This window comes from Egretta garzetta, unplaced genomic scaffold (assembly GCF_000687185.1).
Source record: "Egretta garzetta isolate BGI_Z169 unplaced genomic scaffold, ASM68718v1 scaffold418, whole genome shotgun sequence".
NCBI classification, from domain to species: domain Eukaryota; kingdom Metazoa; phylum Chordata; class Aves; order Pelecaniformes; family Ardeidae; genus Egretta; species Egretta garzetta.
Genome location: NW_009260492.1, coordinates 320,707 through 336,751, shown reverse-complemented (window position 1 = coordinate 336,751; position 16,045 = coordinate 320,707). Strand labels below are relative to the sequence as shown.

Below are 16,045 nucleotides of genomic sequence, written 5' to 3'. Positions count from 1 at the left end.
GAACGAGGTGGCTCTTACCTCCCCCCCAGAGGCAGAAGCATCAGAGCCGGGGGACATCCATGCCAGGTCTTTGGGTCCATACAGACTGGAAGGGTCTATTTACAAAGCCAAAAATTTAACTTTGTTTTGAAAGTTTATTGGATCATCTTGACACAAAATCATTACAGCAGCTTGTGGGATGTTGGTTTTTTTTTTTTTTCTTCTTTTTTTTTTTTTTAAGGGAATGTTGATAGCAAATTTGTGAATGTAACACATCATACAGTTTCAAAAGTCTAGAATCACTGCACAGGATTCCGTAAGAGAAGACTCTACATGCTAAAGTGACAGTTTTCATCCATGAATTAAAAAAAACACTAATTGAGGAACATTATCCTTTAAGACAATTTTAATATGTTCAGTTTCTAATACACAAACTGGCTAACCATGGGAGGTTGACCAATACCAAAACCTACCACTTCACCAGCAGTGAAGCCTGCTGCAAAGGAATTTCTGCAGCGCACAAGTGTGGTCTGAATACAAAGCTGGTCCGAGCAATAAAACCACAGCAGAGCCTCTGCAAAAATACCCTAATATGGGAAGAATGTAAAGAGCACACGCTTCAAGTACAGGACATTCACCCAAGGGGTAAGATCAACATTTTATCCTGTTCCCCGTTAAGGGTTTTAGTTCAACTCTACCGGGCGCTGCTGATACCCGTCGGAGCGGTGGCGGTGCTAGAGAGGCGCAGACCAACCCAGCTCCTCCCTGGGGAGGCTTCTGGGAACAGCAACCAACAGCTCTTGACCTGTGCTCAGAGCAAAACCATTCGAGTGTGTTCTCAGTTTGCTGGGTATGGAACAGCAAGTGAAAGAACTGGGGGGAAAAGGAAAAAAAAAAAAATAAAAAAAAAAATTGAAAGCAAGAGATTTTGGAGCAGGACACCAATTAAGCATCTCTGTAAAGGATGCGGCGATGTCCCTTTCCAGTCAGCGACTCCAAAAAATTCCAATAGTGCAGAATGGGCTTCACTTTGTCAACCCTCCCTTGCTTACCTGCTACAGAGCCAAGTCTGCAGCTCCTCACCAACCCCTCCCTCCTGCCGCCCGGGCAGGGAGAGTTCTGCTGCAGGGACCCACTTACACTTGCGCTGCTAAATCTGCATCCACTGCTGCGAGGGCAGGGCCACGGGACGCTACGGGGACAACTGAGACAGCACGACATCTCTGATTGCACAGCACAGAGGGAGGGAACAGGGCTGTACCTGCAAACTGTTCAGCGTACAAGGGATTACACATGTGGGCATTTCCCTAACCTGGTAGTGGTCAACCTCGGCTGGTGAGCAAAATGAAAAAAAAAAAAAAAAAAAAAAAAAAAAAAAAAAAAGCAGGAACAGACCCCTTTGGATTTCCAGTTTCTTGCCATACCCGAACTTTTCAGGAATGTGAAATTGAAGTGGACTCGTAAAACCCATCAGCAGAGACGGCTCAAAGGGGAGAGGCATGACAGACTCCATTTGCAGGGGTGGCCACCAGGAGCAGAGAACCAAACAGTAACACTTTCAGCCTGTGTTTCATGCATTCACTCTCTTGCAGCTGTCACTAAAAGGAGGTTAAGGCTCAAGGCAACTACTATAAACAGAAACTCAAACATCCCGGTTCTCACAGGGCTCATTTGGATTAGCTCAAGGAGATGGAGGATGTTTATATGCTGATCACAATAGATCTTGAGATAATAATAATAATAAATCATATTTTAAAAAAAAAAAAAAAAAAGAGGCCTTCAGGTCCAGCTCCAGCCTCTGCTAGAAATATACACCAACTACAGCAGCCCTGGAGACATATTCCATGGCTAAGGATCACATCAACCTTCCCTGGCAATAAGCACAAGCGACAGACTCTGTGCTACTGTTGATAAAATTCTGCTTAGTCCACCATCCCTCGCAGATGGCAAGGTTTATGGGATCATCATGAGCTGCTGAATAAATAGCACCCCTCCCTCCCTCCTCCAGTCATGTCACCAGGATCTCTTTGGGCTAGAAAGGGTTAACACCACAGTTTGTAAAAAGTTTTGAAATAAAAAGGTAACATACAGCCTTAAAATGTCTAAACTGCAAACAATGGTGGAGTTAACTGAAAAGCACGTGCCCCAGGATAGTACATGCGTACGAGGGAGAAACTTAACACTCGGGTCTGCTCGTCTTTACACGTTAGGTGTGTTTCTTGTAGTTGGAATATTTTATAGGGAATATTCAGCACTTGGACAATGTCTCTTTCATCTCATCCAACAAGTTGCTAAGCAGGGTGGAATCATTACATTTCCCATCTATGGATACAGAGTTCTCTCCCTTGGAAAGAAAAAGAAAAAAAGACATCCATTAGCTCCTCTTCTAAGCAGGGACAGTTTTATTCCCAGCCAAGCTCAGGGACTGGAAACAGCCAGTGGAGCCTGCACAGGAACAAAGCAGGCTCAGCTGAAAGGTCAGTTTGGGGAAGCCACCGGTGCTGCTACTACCCACCAGCTATGCACTGGGCAACAGAAAGCCCACGGGGAGGTACAAGCCTGGTGGTAGCACAGCAAAAACCGCTATATGGGCCAGATGAATGAAACTGCCCATGGCGTCCCTGGATGATTTCCCTCTCTCTGTTAAGATAGGAAAGGCTGCAGATTCAGCTTCTCTCAGGTCTTGTTTCAGAGTGTTATAATGCTCTCACCTTTTTTACCAGTAGGCAGACGTGATGGCCTTGGATAGAACGACTGTACATTGATGCACACGAATCGACGCGTTCCACAACTACAAAGAAAGCAGGAGTTTTCATTTAGTGGGACAACTTTGAATGTAAGATTTGCTTCCCATGAAGAGGAACTACTGCTTTGCCCAGCCTCAAGGAATAGAAGCTTCTGCTGAGGGAGGGGAGGAGGAAGTCAGGGTCAAGACGATGTACGTGCCTGGCTCCTCCCGGCTCCTATCTGGGATATTTCACAATAATGAGGTTAGTCATTTGTCTTTTAAGCAAGCTGCAAATGTTTTGTGGCAAAAATGCAGATCAGAACATCGAACTCCTCCCCAGAAATACTTTCAGTGAGGCAACGTCTAACGCATACACCAGAGCATGATGAAACAGCCATTTGTTTTGCTTCATCCAGCACTTGTTTTTTAATTAAAGTCCCAACTTGAAGAGCTCGCGCCCTCCCTTACTGAAACGAAGCATTGGGGAAGGAGGTAGGCTGAAGCACTGAAGATCAAATACATCCTCCAGAGAACAGTTACAGCCCTAACTATAAGCAAGCCGCTCCCGTGATACCTGCCACGTGCCTCGCTGGACTGGAGGAAAGCCACAGGGACAGAAGGAGAGTTAATTTTGAAGAACCTTGCATGCTTTGAGAATATCAACGTATTACAAAACTGGAAACAACGCCTCTCCCAAATTTATTTAATCTCAGCATCACCTGCTTCTGTCATTGTTGAGGCCACGGAGTGTTGCACTTGCCAAGCACAGCAGAAATTTTAGAATATGGAGTTTTGCAGAAGGTTCTGCACCGAGGAAGACTCACCTGAAAAATGATGATGAAAACAGATCTTTGCCAGTAGATGTTGGAAAGAAATGCTAATTCCGTCTACTTTAATAGAACTCATGTGCAGATCTCCAGACTCTAGGAGCTTGGCAAAAGCATCGCTGCAAAACAGGAAGGAAAGTAAACACTTGTGCTAGAAATTCCAGTGAAATCTGCCACATTAGCCCCATGCAGACCTTGAGACATCTCAGGATGCAGAAGTCTAAGTACTACCAAGCTCTAGGAAAACGGGTTTTTACAGCAAATACGGAAACCACACTCCAGACTCCACTGGAGTACCCTATGACCTCAACCAGAGCTGCTTCCACATGACCTCTGCCAGCCTACAGGGCCTATAGCTCCTTCTTCAGAATCACTTGAAATAAGTTGCTGGACATATTTGAACAGTCAAACATTACACAAGATAACTGAACTGTAACCAAAGCAATCACAAGCAGCCAAAGTCAAAAGCATGCTGCGTATCTTGCAGAGATGGCCTGCAGCCAAAGCTCAGCTTCACATGGGCGGCAAAAGCACCAATGTTGTGCTCCCTAAATGGCACTTACCTATAGCAAGGCGTCGTGATCAAGTATGAAGCGCAACTGAAGTGCAATTTGAAATCTAGTTTTTCATGGGTTGAACCTTCATCATTCTGCAACAGGTCAAAGGAAAGGAGATGAATGGGAGCCCCGAGGCAGCAAGAGGAGGCACCACCCCCACCTACCAAACAGGCACCGACGAAGACTTTAGGGCTCAATTCCCTTTGATATACCCTGGCTGGGCCTGAAGGATCAGTCTGAGGACAACCATCATGCTACAACATCAGGCCACTCAGAGAAAAGATTTGGGCAGCTAGGTTGATACATACACCTTGAGCAGATACGGGAAACAACTGGAGGGGTCTGGCTGCATTTTTTATTGCACTCTGCTGAAATACATTGAGCAGGCTGAATTTAAACTAACGCTTGGAGATGTGGTTTTGCAGTTCACTACTGCCCTAGCAAAATAATAAATTAATATATTCCAGATTCTTCGGTATTGAAAATAGGACTAGTATATTATTTTTAAGTTAAACAGAGATAATGGCCGACTCAGAAGTAGCCACAACTGTCTCCATTCGCTTCCTTCGAGCTGTTTTGTGCAGCTCCTTCATTAATAATTTTACTGGAATAAGATTAGAAACCCACACAGTCTTATACCGGTCGATATTATTAAACAATGCCTTCAGCTAACCTCACTCTTGTTCTGGGTTTCCATCCTTATTCACTGTTTCTAATTCTTATTACTATTTTTCCAGCCTTGTACTAGATACCAGCGTCCAACTGATCTTTGGATAACAGAGATCAGAAGAAACAGACTCTGGGTTGCATCTTTTGCTAGACGGTTGATCTCCTTGCCCCGGCAGATGCACCACTGCAGTGATTTTCTAGCTGACAATGTGGCATACGTTTCAGGCTGCATTGCTCACACACTGCCAGGAATGACAATTTAGGACATGCTTACGCAGTATTTGGGACGCTCTTTGCACAAGATGTCATGTAAAAATACTTCTCACATCACAGAATGGGTTGGTGCAGCAGAGATGAAATGATGCCTAAGAAAAGCTCTAAAGCAGTGCTTTCCACCCGTGTCAAGCTCCCTTATGCAGTTCCAAAGGAAGCAGAAGCACAGAGTTTAAAGCTGCACTTACTTTGACTATAAAGGACAGTGTTCCTTTTAACTTCTGAGCCATAACAATACTCTGAAGTGTAAACACAAACTGGGCTTCATTAGAGATTCCTAGCATGAAGAGAGGAGAGGGAGAAGTCAGGTCAGAAAATGGTTTCCACACCTAAGTAATGGTTAGAATAAACCCATCAGTAGCAGCTAAGCTTTATGTACTATTTTTGAACCAAGTTTGAAGTTTCCCACGTAGCTGGAAGAGGGTTATATGGACAATTCCTGGTGTGAATTACCAGTGTTACAGCACTTAGCTCTTGGGTCTCTGGAAAGCAGCAGCGATGGCTGGCATTTGGTAGAGGTTACTGAGTAAGCGCCTGGGCAAAGTACGTCACAGTGGCAATATATTTAAACTGTTTGTATAACTGGAAAATATACAGCTTTTCAAGTAGTTTCCAGAATGAATGCAAATCCTAATGTTTCTCTGGTTTTGGTTTAATAGACAAGTCTGTGTCAGGAACTGCATTATATAGAAAAAAAAAAATACCCCACTGCTTTTCATGGGGGATCAAAATGCACCCTGAAGCCACTACATCCCAGAAGACTTTTGCGAGCAGTATTCAAATTAACTCTTTGATGAAGGAAATGCAATTCAAAGAAGTTCAGCGATTCGACTGTACTACTGCACTATGTATGAAGCCCTTACCCTTCATCTCCATGTCTAGTATTTCTTAAGGGCTCAGCTCCCCATCCAAATGAGCACATACTTATCACAAACTTTCACTGCATATGGCCTCTGCCATGGAAACAATAGCTTGAGAATAAATCCAGAGCGGATTCTAATGGTTCACAAACCTATAACTTTGTTTCATTTTAAATCTCATAGCAAACTCCTCATGAATTTTGGATTCCTGTAGCCGGTGATGCTGGCACATTCAAAGGTAGTGCCAGCCTGCAGTCACCTGAAAAAGGAACTCAGACATTCGGACTCCCAGCCCTACATTATAGGCTTGCTCTTGCTGTACAGAACCACCTGTGTTTATAGCCATACTGTAAGAAGGCTTATCCTCTCCAGTGAATTGTGTGAAAGCCCAGTGAACACCCAGGCAGAGGGACATGTCTTTCTGGAAAAGAACAAGTAGCAAGAAGTTCAAACAATTCTTTCCACAGGAGGGCAGTGCAGGACTAGACATACTCCAAGAACCCTGTGCAAAGCTGCGCATACCAGGGGGTAGCTGGAAGGGTACAGGTATCCCATCGTGTACTGACGCTCCTTCTGGTCGGAGCATTTTAGTGTTGAGAGAGTCCAGGACATTTAGTTCCATGCTCTTAAGGAAGCTAGTGCTTTTGTTCTCAAAGATAACAGAGACAGTAACTTGACTATCATTCTGGAGGTTTCCTTGAATATCGTAGGTCTGCAAATGAAGAAGAAAAAAAAAAAAAAGAAAATCACAGGAAAGATTCAGAAACTTCAAAGAGCAGAGCACCAGAACAGAACCCAACATCAGAATAAAGCAAGCTTCAAAAAGAAGGTAATTTGGTCGTACAGCTATAGAATAATGAAAAGCACAGTAGTGATCAGCTCCACAGTACTGCTAAGTAGTGGGAAAATATCAGCTTAAAAACTTCTTGAGTGGGACATCTGAAGGAATGGGAATGGTGCTTTGTTATGTTTCTGCTTCCTGGGATTTAAACAGTTCTTCAGTCAAATGTTGTCTCCATAAAGTTGCTATGCTATCCCCAGGGTATCCCCTCTTTTCTGAGAGAGCACAAAGTGAAGAACTCTGGATTTGAATGCCAAAAAACTCACCATTTTAATGTATGGATTTTCAGCAAGAAGGCGGTAACTGGACATAGGCTGAAAAGCAAAAAAGAAATCACAGTTCCAATCTAACCAATTTGTCTGAAAAGAGCTGTCATTCTCCTGCCACCCAAAACAGTTTAGCTCCTGCCTTCTCCCCAAGGCAAGCGCTGCCAGCGCATGGCTACTCACCGGTAGTGGTTCATCATCTAGTGTTCCATTCTGCACCGACTCTGTTGTCTCCTCCTCGCTGTGATGACTCTTCTTTTTGGATTTCTTTTTATCCTTTGATTTCTCTTCTTTCTCTTTCTTGTGCTTTTTCTTCTTATGCTTGGAGGATTTCTACCAAGAAGAACCAGAAACTACAACAAACCCTTAAAAGAAACCCTGTATTTCCAGCCATTACATCACCACCCCTCTATCAATCTTTCAACTCCAGACTCTCACTCTATGCAGTGTTCTGGATGCCTGAACTACTGCTGCAGAAACAGAGGTCCCATTCCTTAAATCCCAATTGTCATTCTGTGTGGAGTCCCAAGAAACCCTTGCTCCCCACTCAGATGACAATGCCTTAACCCAAAGCAGCCTGGGATCAGCAGAAGCCCAAATCTCTTCCAAACTGTTTGGGAGCTCAGCTTTAAAACTCTTACCTGACCCTCGGCTCAAGGAACAACCAAACCTCTTACTATGAAGTGTTTAGAGCTCCTCAAGGACATAACATTGCGCTGCTGCCTATTTGCAGGTGGTCACTACACTGAACAGGATGCTGTTGGCAATTCCTGTGTGCTTCGTTTTAAAGAATACGAGAAACTAGGAGAATACGGCTAAGGGTGTCAGCAACTTAAACCACTTACTTTTCCTTCCTCCTCCTCCTCCTCCTCCTCTCGCTCTTCCCTTTCTTCCTTTTTTACCTCTTGAGGTTCAGCCACAACAGCAGCACCCACTTCAGGCTCGCTCTGAGTGGATTAGAAGGATTATGTCACTAAGGGAATGCAGTTGAAACAACTGAATACCACACCAGAAGAAATCTTAACAGTGAGACACAGCACACCCGCCCCCCCCCCAACTGTTATTTAAAAAATTACATTAGACTAACATGGTATCATTTTATTCTTCTGAAACCCAGAAAATACAGATCACTTGAGGACAAGATACAGAAGATTTCCTCCAAGGAATCCCTCCCCTTATATTCCCTGTCTCTTCCTCTAAAATCTCCCATCAAAATTCATGAGACTTGCTTTCAGACTGTCTCTCTCATGTCTATTAATATTACTAGTGTCTACCTCACCGTAGGAAACAAAGCATACACTAATAATACAATATGAAACCCCACCAATAATATTAAAATCCACCAAGCCTGTAGCTGCATCTGTATTTCTACCCATTGATCTGCACAGCAGAGTGAGCTTGAAACCTCCCATTACAGTGTCCATAAACTGGGGAGATAAAATGTCATTGCTTCACAGTAATAAATTGAGGAGACCAAGCCTATCTTCCCCTTCTCTCCTGCAGCATGACAAAGCACTCGCATCACAGCTCAGATGCAATCAGTCGTAAGGAAAAGTTTCCTGTGATGTGGTAAGATGTCTACCTGTGGCTGGGTAGTGGAAGCAGGTGGTGGAGCAGTGGAGAGCCAGAAATCCAAGTCTTCCCCCTGAATTTCAAGAGAAAACACCACCATGATCATAGAATCATAGAATCCTAGAATCACTTTGGTTGGAAAAGCCCTTTGAGATCATCGAGTCCAACCTTTAACCTAACCCTGCCATCCCACCACTAAACCCTGTCCCTAAGCACCTCATCTCTCCTTCTTTTAAATCCCTCCAGGGATGGGGACTCCACCACCTCTCTGGGCAGCCCATTCCAGAGCCTGACAGCCCTTTCGGTGAAGAAGTTTTTCCTAATGTCCAGCCTAAACCTGCCCTGGCGCAGCTTCAAACCATTCCCCCTCATCCTATCATCTGTTACCAGGGAGCAGAGGCCGACCCCCCCCTCCCTACAGCCTCCATCAGGCAGTTGTAGAGGGCGATCAGGGCTCCCCTCAGCCTCCTCTGCTCCAGACTAAATAACCCCAGTTCCCTCAGCCGCTCCTCGTATGACTTGTGCTCCAGACCCTTCACCTGCTTGGTTGCTCTCCTCTGATGATAGTTTGTTTTGATACCATTCTTAAAAAAAATAAATAAAATCAATCAATTGAATTAAAACCTTAAGTTTTCATGGCAATGCATCGCTCCAGAATGCTCATACAGGGATGCTGCAATACATTTGGGAGCAAACAGTTCAAGAAGCTTAACCTCAGCCTTTGAGCACACATCCAAACCTGGACATAGCTGACAGGAACTGCAATTACCCTACGTGTCACAATACCTAAGGGCATTCAAAGCACATTGCCTGCATCTTGGAGGAAACCTGCATCTCCGCAGAGTGGTTAACAAGAAGGCTACTTCCAGTCTTCAGAGTAACTGACAACTAACGTCAGCTTTTATAACCGAAGGATTCTGAAGTATACAGGCGACAGGATGTAGAACAAAAGTGAATTCCCAGATACTTTGCTAAGGAGTTCCCCATTTTGAGAACAGTAAACTCAGCTTCCGAATTAGATCTGGAAGATCTGCTGTGTAGGTTGCAGTTAGCTGAATTCTGCTAACTTATGAGGCTATGTAAATGTTATTTTTATTAACAGAAATTTTTAAATACCTGCTCTTACGTTTGTAAAAATTTAAGGAAGTAAAAGTTGAAAACATTCAGCTGCTTGAATTGTCAAATGTGACTGTTCCTAAGCAACAAACAAAATGCAGCAATAAATATGGCCCATAACAGCAGTTTCTAAAATAATGCAAGTCTTGGAGAATTACCTTTTTTCCTTCTTCCTCCTCTACTACCTTTTTCTCTTTCTCTTTCTTCTTTCCTTTCTCCCTCTCTTTTTCTTTGTGTTTCTTTTCCTTCTTTTTGGGTTTCTTGCTCTTCTCTACTAGGGGAGCTTCCGAGTCCGGTGACTTCAGGGTCTCAACATTCCTGTGCCTCTGCACCGGCAGCTTCTCACTATCTGCTAAGGGTCTTAAAAATAAAGAGACCATTACTCTTCTACAAGCAGTCTCCCTTAGCTCAGTTTATCTGCTGAACATCCAAGACAAGGTATGCTTTGTTTTTAAAGAGTTTGGGCCCAAAAATCTTAAATTGGCACATACTTCTGTACCTGGTTTATTTATGTAAGCACAGATACTGCTCTCGTGAATTAGAAGTTAATAGAAACAATCTGAGGGTGACCAAGAGCCAAGCTCTTGCTGACACCTGATCACTCTTCAAAGTGGTAAGTACAGACCTGCAGGCTAACACCTACAGGAGAATACATACATATCGTGCTACGCTGCATTTCTGTGGACCCACCCTCAAAGGACGAGCAAAGGTGTGAAACAGGAGGAAGCATTTGCAACAGTGTGGAAATTCAAGCACTGGACTGATAGCATAGCTCAAACAGCCCTCGAAGGGCGTGGGTTTTGTTGCTATTGATGAATAGATCACTCCAATTAGAAATTATTTTAAGCAATAAATTGTTTCATTTTGGAAGTTTATGCTATGAATCTGTACTCTACCATTACATGTAAAAAGTTGCATTTAATTTCAGATACCTGTTTCTAAACAGCATGAGCAGTGGTTCAGATTTACACTGTATCCCACATCCATTACTTGGGGAAAAAAAAACACCACAGAAACATCTCCAGTCTTGTCAAACACTGTCCAGAAACCAGTAAGAAGTTCACTGATTGCTCCTTTTTCTATTTCTACAGCTTTTACTTAACATTCATTTTCATGTTTGAGCAGCAAACATCAGTTCAGGAAGACTTCTAATGCTCTCACCTGCCTTAATTTTTTTGCTTATATTGTACGAAGAACCAGACCCAGTTCATTTTTTGAACAGACACCGTAAGGGCAAGAGGGATCCCATCTGTTTGAACAGTAAACAGATCTCATCCTTAAGCTATTTCACATATAGCTGTACAGGAACAGGGATTGGTGCTGAAAGTCACACAGCGATTTCAATAGCTTCACCACCCTTCAAGTATTTACGCTGTCCACTGAATTCAACCAACCTAACAAAGAAGGTCAAGCACTTAGCAATATATTCTTACCTGGAAGGCTTCCCTGAAACCAGACTGCATGTGAGCGTGACACAGACATAGCAGTGCAAGCACAGAAAGAAAGAGAGAGGACAGAGACATGAGAAAACGTAGAGCACACCGACTCACATGGAATGGGAAGAAAATGGATGGAAACTATACAAAAGTCCAGGGATACCTCCTGGAGCACAGCATTCAGAAGCTGCTCTGCTCAGCGATTGCTACGCTGTTGAGCCTTGTCATCCAAATACAAGGTCTATAGTCAGAAATTAACTTCTTTTTATACATTTGTCCCCTGCAGACTCAGAGGAATGTGACCAGCTCATGAAAAAAGGAAGTTTTTCAGAAGCTGTTTTTTCACTTCTTAAAAATGTACATCCCTTTTTTGCATGGTACCGAGGGGCCAAACCCCTACAGATTTGAGAACTGCAGATATCAAGAAATGCAGACTTTAAAATTAAGTATCAGAGAGAGAGAGAGAGACTACACATGCACACATGTGCCTGCAGTGTCTTCGCAATTTTACAGGAGGCATCCACGGACCATAAATCAGCAATTATTTTTAGCGTGGTGATTTTGTAAAACAGCAACTAAAATAAAATCTCCATGTGCAATACTTAACGGCCCACTGCTAATTCTCACATGGCATGCAGGGCTTCAGAGTCTGCTGCGCTGAGGCCTGGGGTGCTAGAACTCTAAACAACACCAGTAGCTGAATGGGGACCAGACTCTGGTCAAAGTTACGATATGCAGTTCACTCAATCACATTAGAACATTTTTCAACAATGAAACCACACTGAATATCCACAGGGCAACGGGGATGCTATGAACTGGCTGTTACTGGTCAAGTGATTGCAACGCAGAGCGCAGGGGCTTGCTATGTGCACAGTGGTTCCGAGATGAAGACAGATGAATGCCGGTCACACTCAGTGCCAATGAAGGACAGATCAGAGGGATACTGGTACACTCAAAAGCTCAGGCTAACTCTCTCATGTCTGATCCCAGCTACACTGCCTGCGCTTTCAGACTCCAGTCACACAAAAGGATTCCCCTGCCCATCCCCAAACCCCCACGATGTCAGCAGCTTAGCTTTTATCATCTATGCTGCATGGGAACCCAAGCCTGTATGATCATCTAAGGTTCCATCCAAGCCATGGCGACTCAGTCTTTCCACCTAGTGGACTGCAGACAGCGTCTTTGCCTGCTTAGTCCCAGACCTGCCCTCCCGCATTCTGATTAGGAATTAAGTGAATTCACATTCCAAACCGTCACTTACTTATCCAGATCTATATCAAGTGCCTTATACGGATCATTGGGATCTTTGTCATCTTCATCGCTGGGCAAAGCATTCTGCGGGAGAGATAAAGAGAGCATCCACTGAAGAAGCAAACCACAGGCAACTTTGCAACTAAAGTTTTACATCACCCAAACCTGCCGTTTAAGATTGTTAACCCTGGAAGAGGCCAGCTTGCAGTCAGGCACAATAAGTTACGGGAACAGTGCACTTTCATACAGCATCTAGTTACAAGATTAATTTAGAACAGGAAACCATTCTTCATAAACTGCAGGATTTGAATTGCCACTGTTGGGTTTTGATTAAAGGAAATTTTAGGAACAAATACAGATTACATCATTAGCATGCGCAATTAATTATGATCAGCTGCAAACCTGCTGACTAGACAGCAAGTTAATGTCAAAGTGAAGCAGCAGAGCATAATAAATGAAGCAACTATTTGGACAGTGTTACTTTTATAGCAGAGATGCATATTGTTTGTTTTGTTGGGGGTTTTTTGGTTGGTTTTTTTAATAGCTTCAGTGGCAATTTTTGTCTTTTTGCGCACAAAAAGACAATTATTTCTTCCCCTGCAAAGAACAGCCTAGGACCATCTCAATCAGTCATTTCTTAAACAGCTTTGCAAGAAATCAGAGCTCTTGAACTGCAACAATACAGACTGGCTGGCAATTCTTGAGGAAAAGTCCTTCAAGAACACAGAGATAAACCCCACGACTCAGACCACCAAAGCAACTGACCTCTGGCATCTCTTCTGTTATGATATCGACATGGTGGGCTGGAGCAATATCCTCCTCGCTCTCCGTGTGTAGAGAGTTATGGCGATGATGTTTACCTCTCTTCTCCTTTTTCTGTTTTTTCTTTTTCTTGTCTTTCTCCAGTTTCTGTTTATGTCTTCGCTCTTCTTCCAGTTTCACATACTGTTTTTTCTGCAGAGGAAGGAAAACTGCTTTCAGGCTATGATCCACATGGACATTGATCGCTGAAGCACTATGTGAGGCGTGAAGCTTGTTTCCAGCTTCTCAGAATGAGGAGGACACCACCTCTCTGCTTCCTTATCATCTCCCATTACGGCCCCTCTAACACCAGCTTTGCTATCACTCTCCACCTCCCCAGAAATAGGACAGAGCTCAGTCCTGCTCCCTGATTCTTCTCCACGTTAACTGGATTACAGAGAGCATCTAAACATCAGTATTTGAAATAGAATTGGTGCCATTGCTGTACTAATACTGACAATTTTCCACATTTTTGGAAAAAACTTTGGTATGTAAGCTTTAACTATTTGCACTTAGGACTCATCACTTGCAATGCACTGCACTTTACCAACAGCTTTTCAGTGCTATATCAAACCGCTCATTAGATACACAAATGCCTTCCGATTTTTAAAACAAGATATTAAAATAGTATCTCTACCATTAGACTCCACTTAATGTCTCCTGATCACCTTCATCAGCCCTTTAAGACATTCCAAAGGTGACTGTTACCTACACAGAACAGGGGTTAGTTTACATGTTACGGACCCGGCTGCACAATATATTTAATTACAGAATTACTTCTAATACTGTCTTGAGAGGAACTGCTCTCGGACTGCAAAGAACTATTTTCAAACATATGTAAGTTAAGGAGATATATTTAAGAGTCTAAAGAAAGTATGCTCCTTGCCCTTAAAAACCTTTAAGAAGGAATTATTACTCTTGCTTAATGGATTTTCTGTAATTAATTTTTAAGATTAGCTGCACTTACCTGGAACTTTTAAGGGGACAGAAAGGTCGATCTGGACCACGGGTATATGTTCCACACCTGGAGTGTCTTGGTATCGCTGGGAAAAATGAAAATGTGTTACATTCTGAGCATTGCCAGATACAGATCTATATGAACAGACAGATTTCAAAACATCAAGCAGTTTAATCCTTTAAGTGAACATTTTAAAGGATAGGAATGGAATAGCTCAGTCCTAAATCCTGTGTGGTAGCAGAGTGGATTTTAAAGCCAGCTGAAAACTATTATAAAAGACCCTACTTTTAGCCACAGCTTTTTTAACCCTATTACTGCCCTGAAAAAGGCTTGTTGCAACTCTCTGAAGAATTTTTGGTTTGTGTTTTATTACTAACAACTTGCCACTTCAAAAGACAAATTTTGAGATTTGAATTGAGGAAAATGGGGCAGTCCTATTCCCCCTATATCCTACAGGGAATAAAGCAGGTTCTTTCCCTGAAAAAGGTGAGACCACGATGACCTTTTGATCCATAAAACACACTGCATGCTCAACGTTCACTCTCTCTTCGTTGCTCTTAATGAAGTGCCTGGCAGTTCCATCACCCAGAGTTGGGACAAACCAACTGCACAGGAATTTGTGACGCCGGGCCACAGGGAAGAAGTGTTTCTCTGCAGCTTTTACAGAGTCCATGCTGAAGTATAAACACTGCGTTTTCCATGACAAGTTCATCCAGATTCTTCCAAACCACTCTGTAATGGGAGCTGCAACAGTTACCACTTTCTTCATTCTACACTGGAGGTCCACCAGAGATTCACTGAAAGCTGGCTGCTTTTGTGATATTAGGTCATTTGTGAGCTTCTCAACACAAACGAGACTTACAAAAATAGTTGTCGTTAGCCGCTCCAATCGGCACGCTATTAAGTGATTGGAACTACAGTGGAAATAATCAGAATGTCCCAGAGGGAAGCTGTGGCTCTGACATTCAGCAAGCCTTCACACAATTATATGAGAGGCCAACAAGAGATTTTAATTCAGACTCGCTCACCTTCTGTGGGGAAGGAGAGCTTTTAATATAAAATGGGTTGTTTGCCTGTTCTTGTTTCCGGGCTTCTCGACGCTGAAAGCAAAAGAGGATTTGTAGTTAGAATGTTTGTTTATAAGCAAGGAGAGATAAAAGGCATCAAAGTGCAAAATGCAATCTCCCTGAATTTTTGGAACAATGCGTAACTACTTGCAAAAAGACTACAGCATAGTAGCTTCAGAATGATAAACCAGTTCTGAGTCACAAGACATACTAGGATGTAACTACAAGTACTGTTACTACTATAACTAATATTTCTTAGAACATCCTTTCTTTCCTTTTTAATTCTGGACTGGAGAGAGTAACTTTTGAGGGCTAGAATTTGATGGCAACTCACATGTTTCTATTTTCATGTTTGCAAAGGGAGGAAAAGTGAAGATTCTTAACAACAGAAAGTTTCCTCTATGAAAACAAAATGGTCCAAAGCAAGAAAGGTGGTATCACTGCTGAGAACAGTCACATTACAGTGATTCACAGAAGCTGCTAAAGTCCATGAGCAAAAATCCTGCTGCTTTTTCTGCTAATATAGAGCACACAGAATAACAGAAGTACACCAATAGAGAAGGTATGTAAAATAATTGCAGAGCTCAGCACAAGTGTCCATCCTCAAGATCCTGTACTTGGAAGTGAACTGCACTACACACCAGTTTACAGGTCAGATTTTTACCAGAGCTCAAAACTCCTAACAAGGGCCAATTTTTTTATAATATCTTGCTTCCATTCGGACAAGGTAGGCAAGCTAGGCTTCCAGGAGAAGTTTTATTGGATGTATTCCACAATGCCTAAAAAAATACCTGTACTCAAATACGTGTATTTTGTTCACATCAAATCATCAGACTTCCTGAGC

The 16,045-nt window shown here is 42.9% G+C and overlaps 1 protein-coding gene across 1 annotated transcript in view; it reads right to left on the bottom strand.

Moving 5' to 3' along the window:
- Positions 1 to 237: 237 nt before the first annotated feature.
- Positions 238 to 16,045, bottom strand: part of AP3D1 (adaptor related protein complex 3 subunit delta 1) — a 35,079-nt gene continuing 19,271 nt past the window's right edge. Inside the window, exons 18-33 of the mRNA XM_035899745.1 lie at positions 15,163 to 15,234; positions 14,139 to 14,219; positions 13,514 to 13,523; positions 13,141 to 13,325; positions 12,386 to 12,459; positions 9,847 to 10,048; positions 8,583 to 8,645; positions 7,846 to 7,947; positions 7,184 to 7,333; positions 7,001 to 7,048; positions 6,416 to 6,605; positions 5,222 to 5,310; positions 4,098 to 4,183; positions 3,532 to 3,653; positions 2,691 to 2,770; positions 238 to 2,323 (exon numbers count right to left, since the gene is read on the bottom strand). Coding sequence (XP_035755638.1) covers positions 2,228 to 2,323; positions 2,691 to 2,770; positions 3,532 to 3,653; positions 4,098 to 4,183; positions 5,222 to 5,310; positions 6,416 to 6,605; positions 7,001 to 7,048; positions 7,184 to 7,333; positions 7,846 to 7,947; positions 8,583 to 8,645; positions 9,847 to 10,048; positions 12,386 to 12,459; positions 13,141 to 13,325; positions 13,514 to 13,523; positions 14,139 to 14,219; positions 15,163 to 15,234 — 1,650 coding nt within the window. The 3' untranslated portion in view covers positions 238 to 2,227. The remainder of the gene's footprint in view (positions 2,324 to 2,690; positions 2,771 to 3,531; positions 3,654 to 4,097; positions 4,184 to 5,221; positions 5,311 to 6,415; positions 6,606 to 7,000; positions 7,049 to 7,183; positions 7,334 to 7,845; positions 7,948 to 8,582; positions 8,646 to 9,846; positions 10,049 to 12,385; positions 12,460 to 13,140; positions 13,326 to 13,513; positions 13,524 to 14,138; positions 14,220 to 15,162; positions 15,235 to 16,045) is intronic.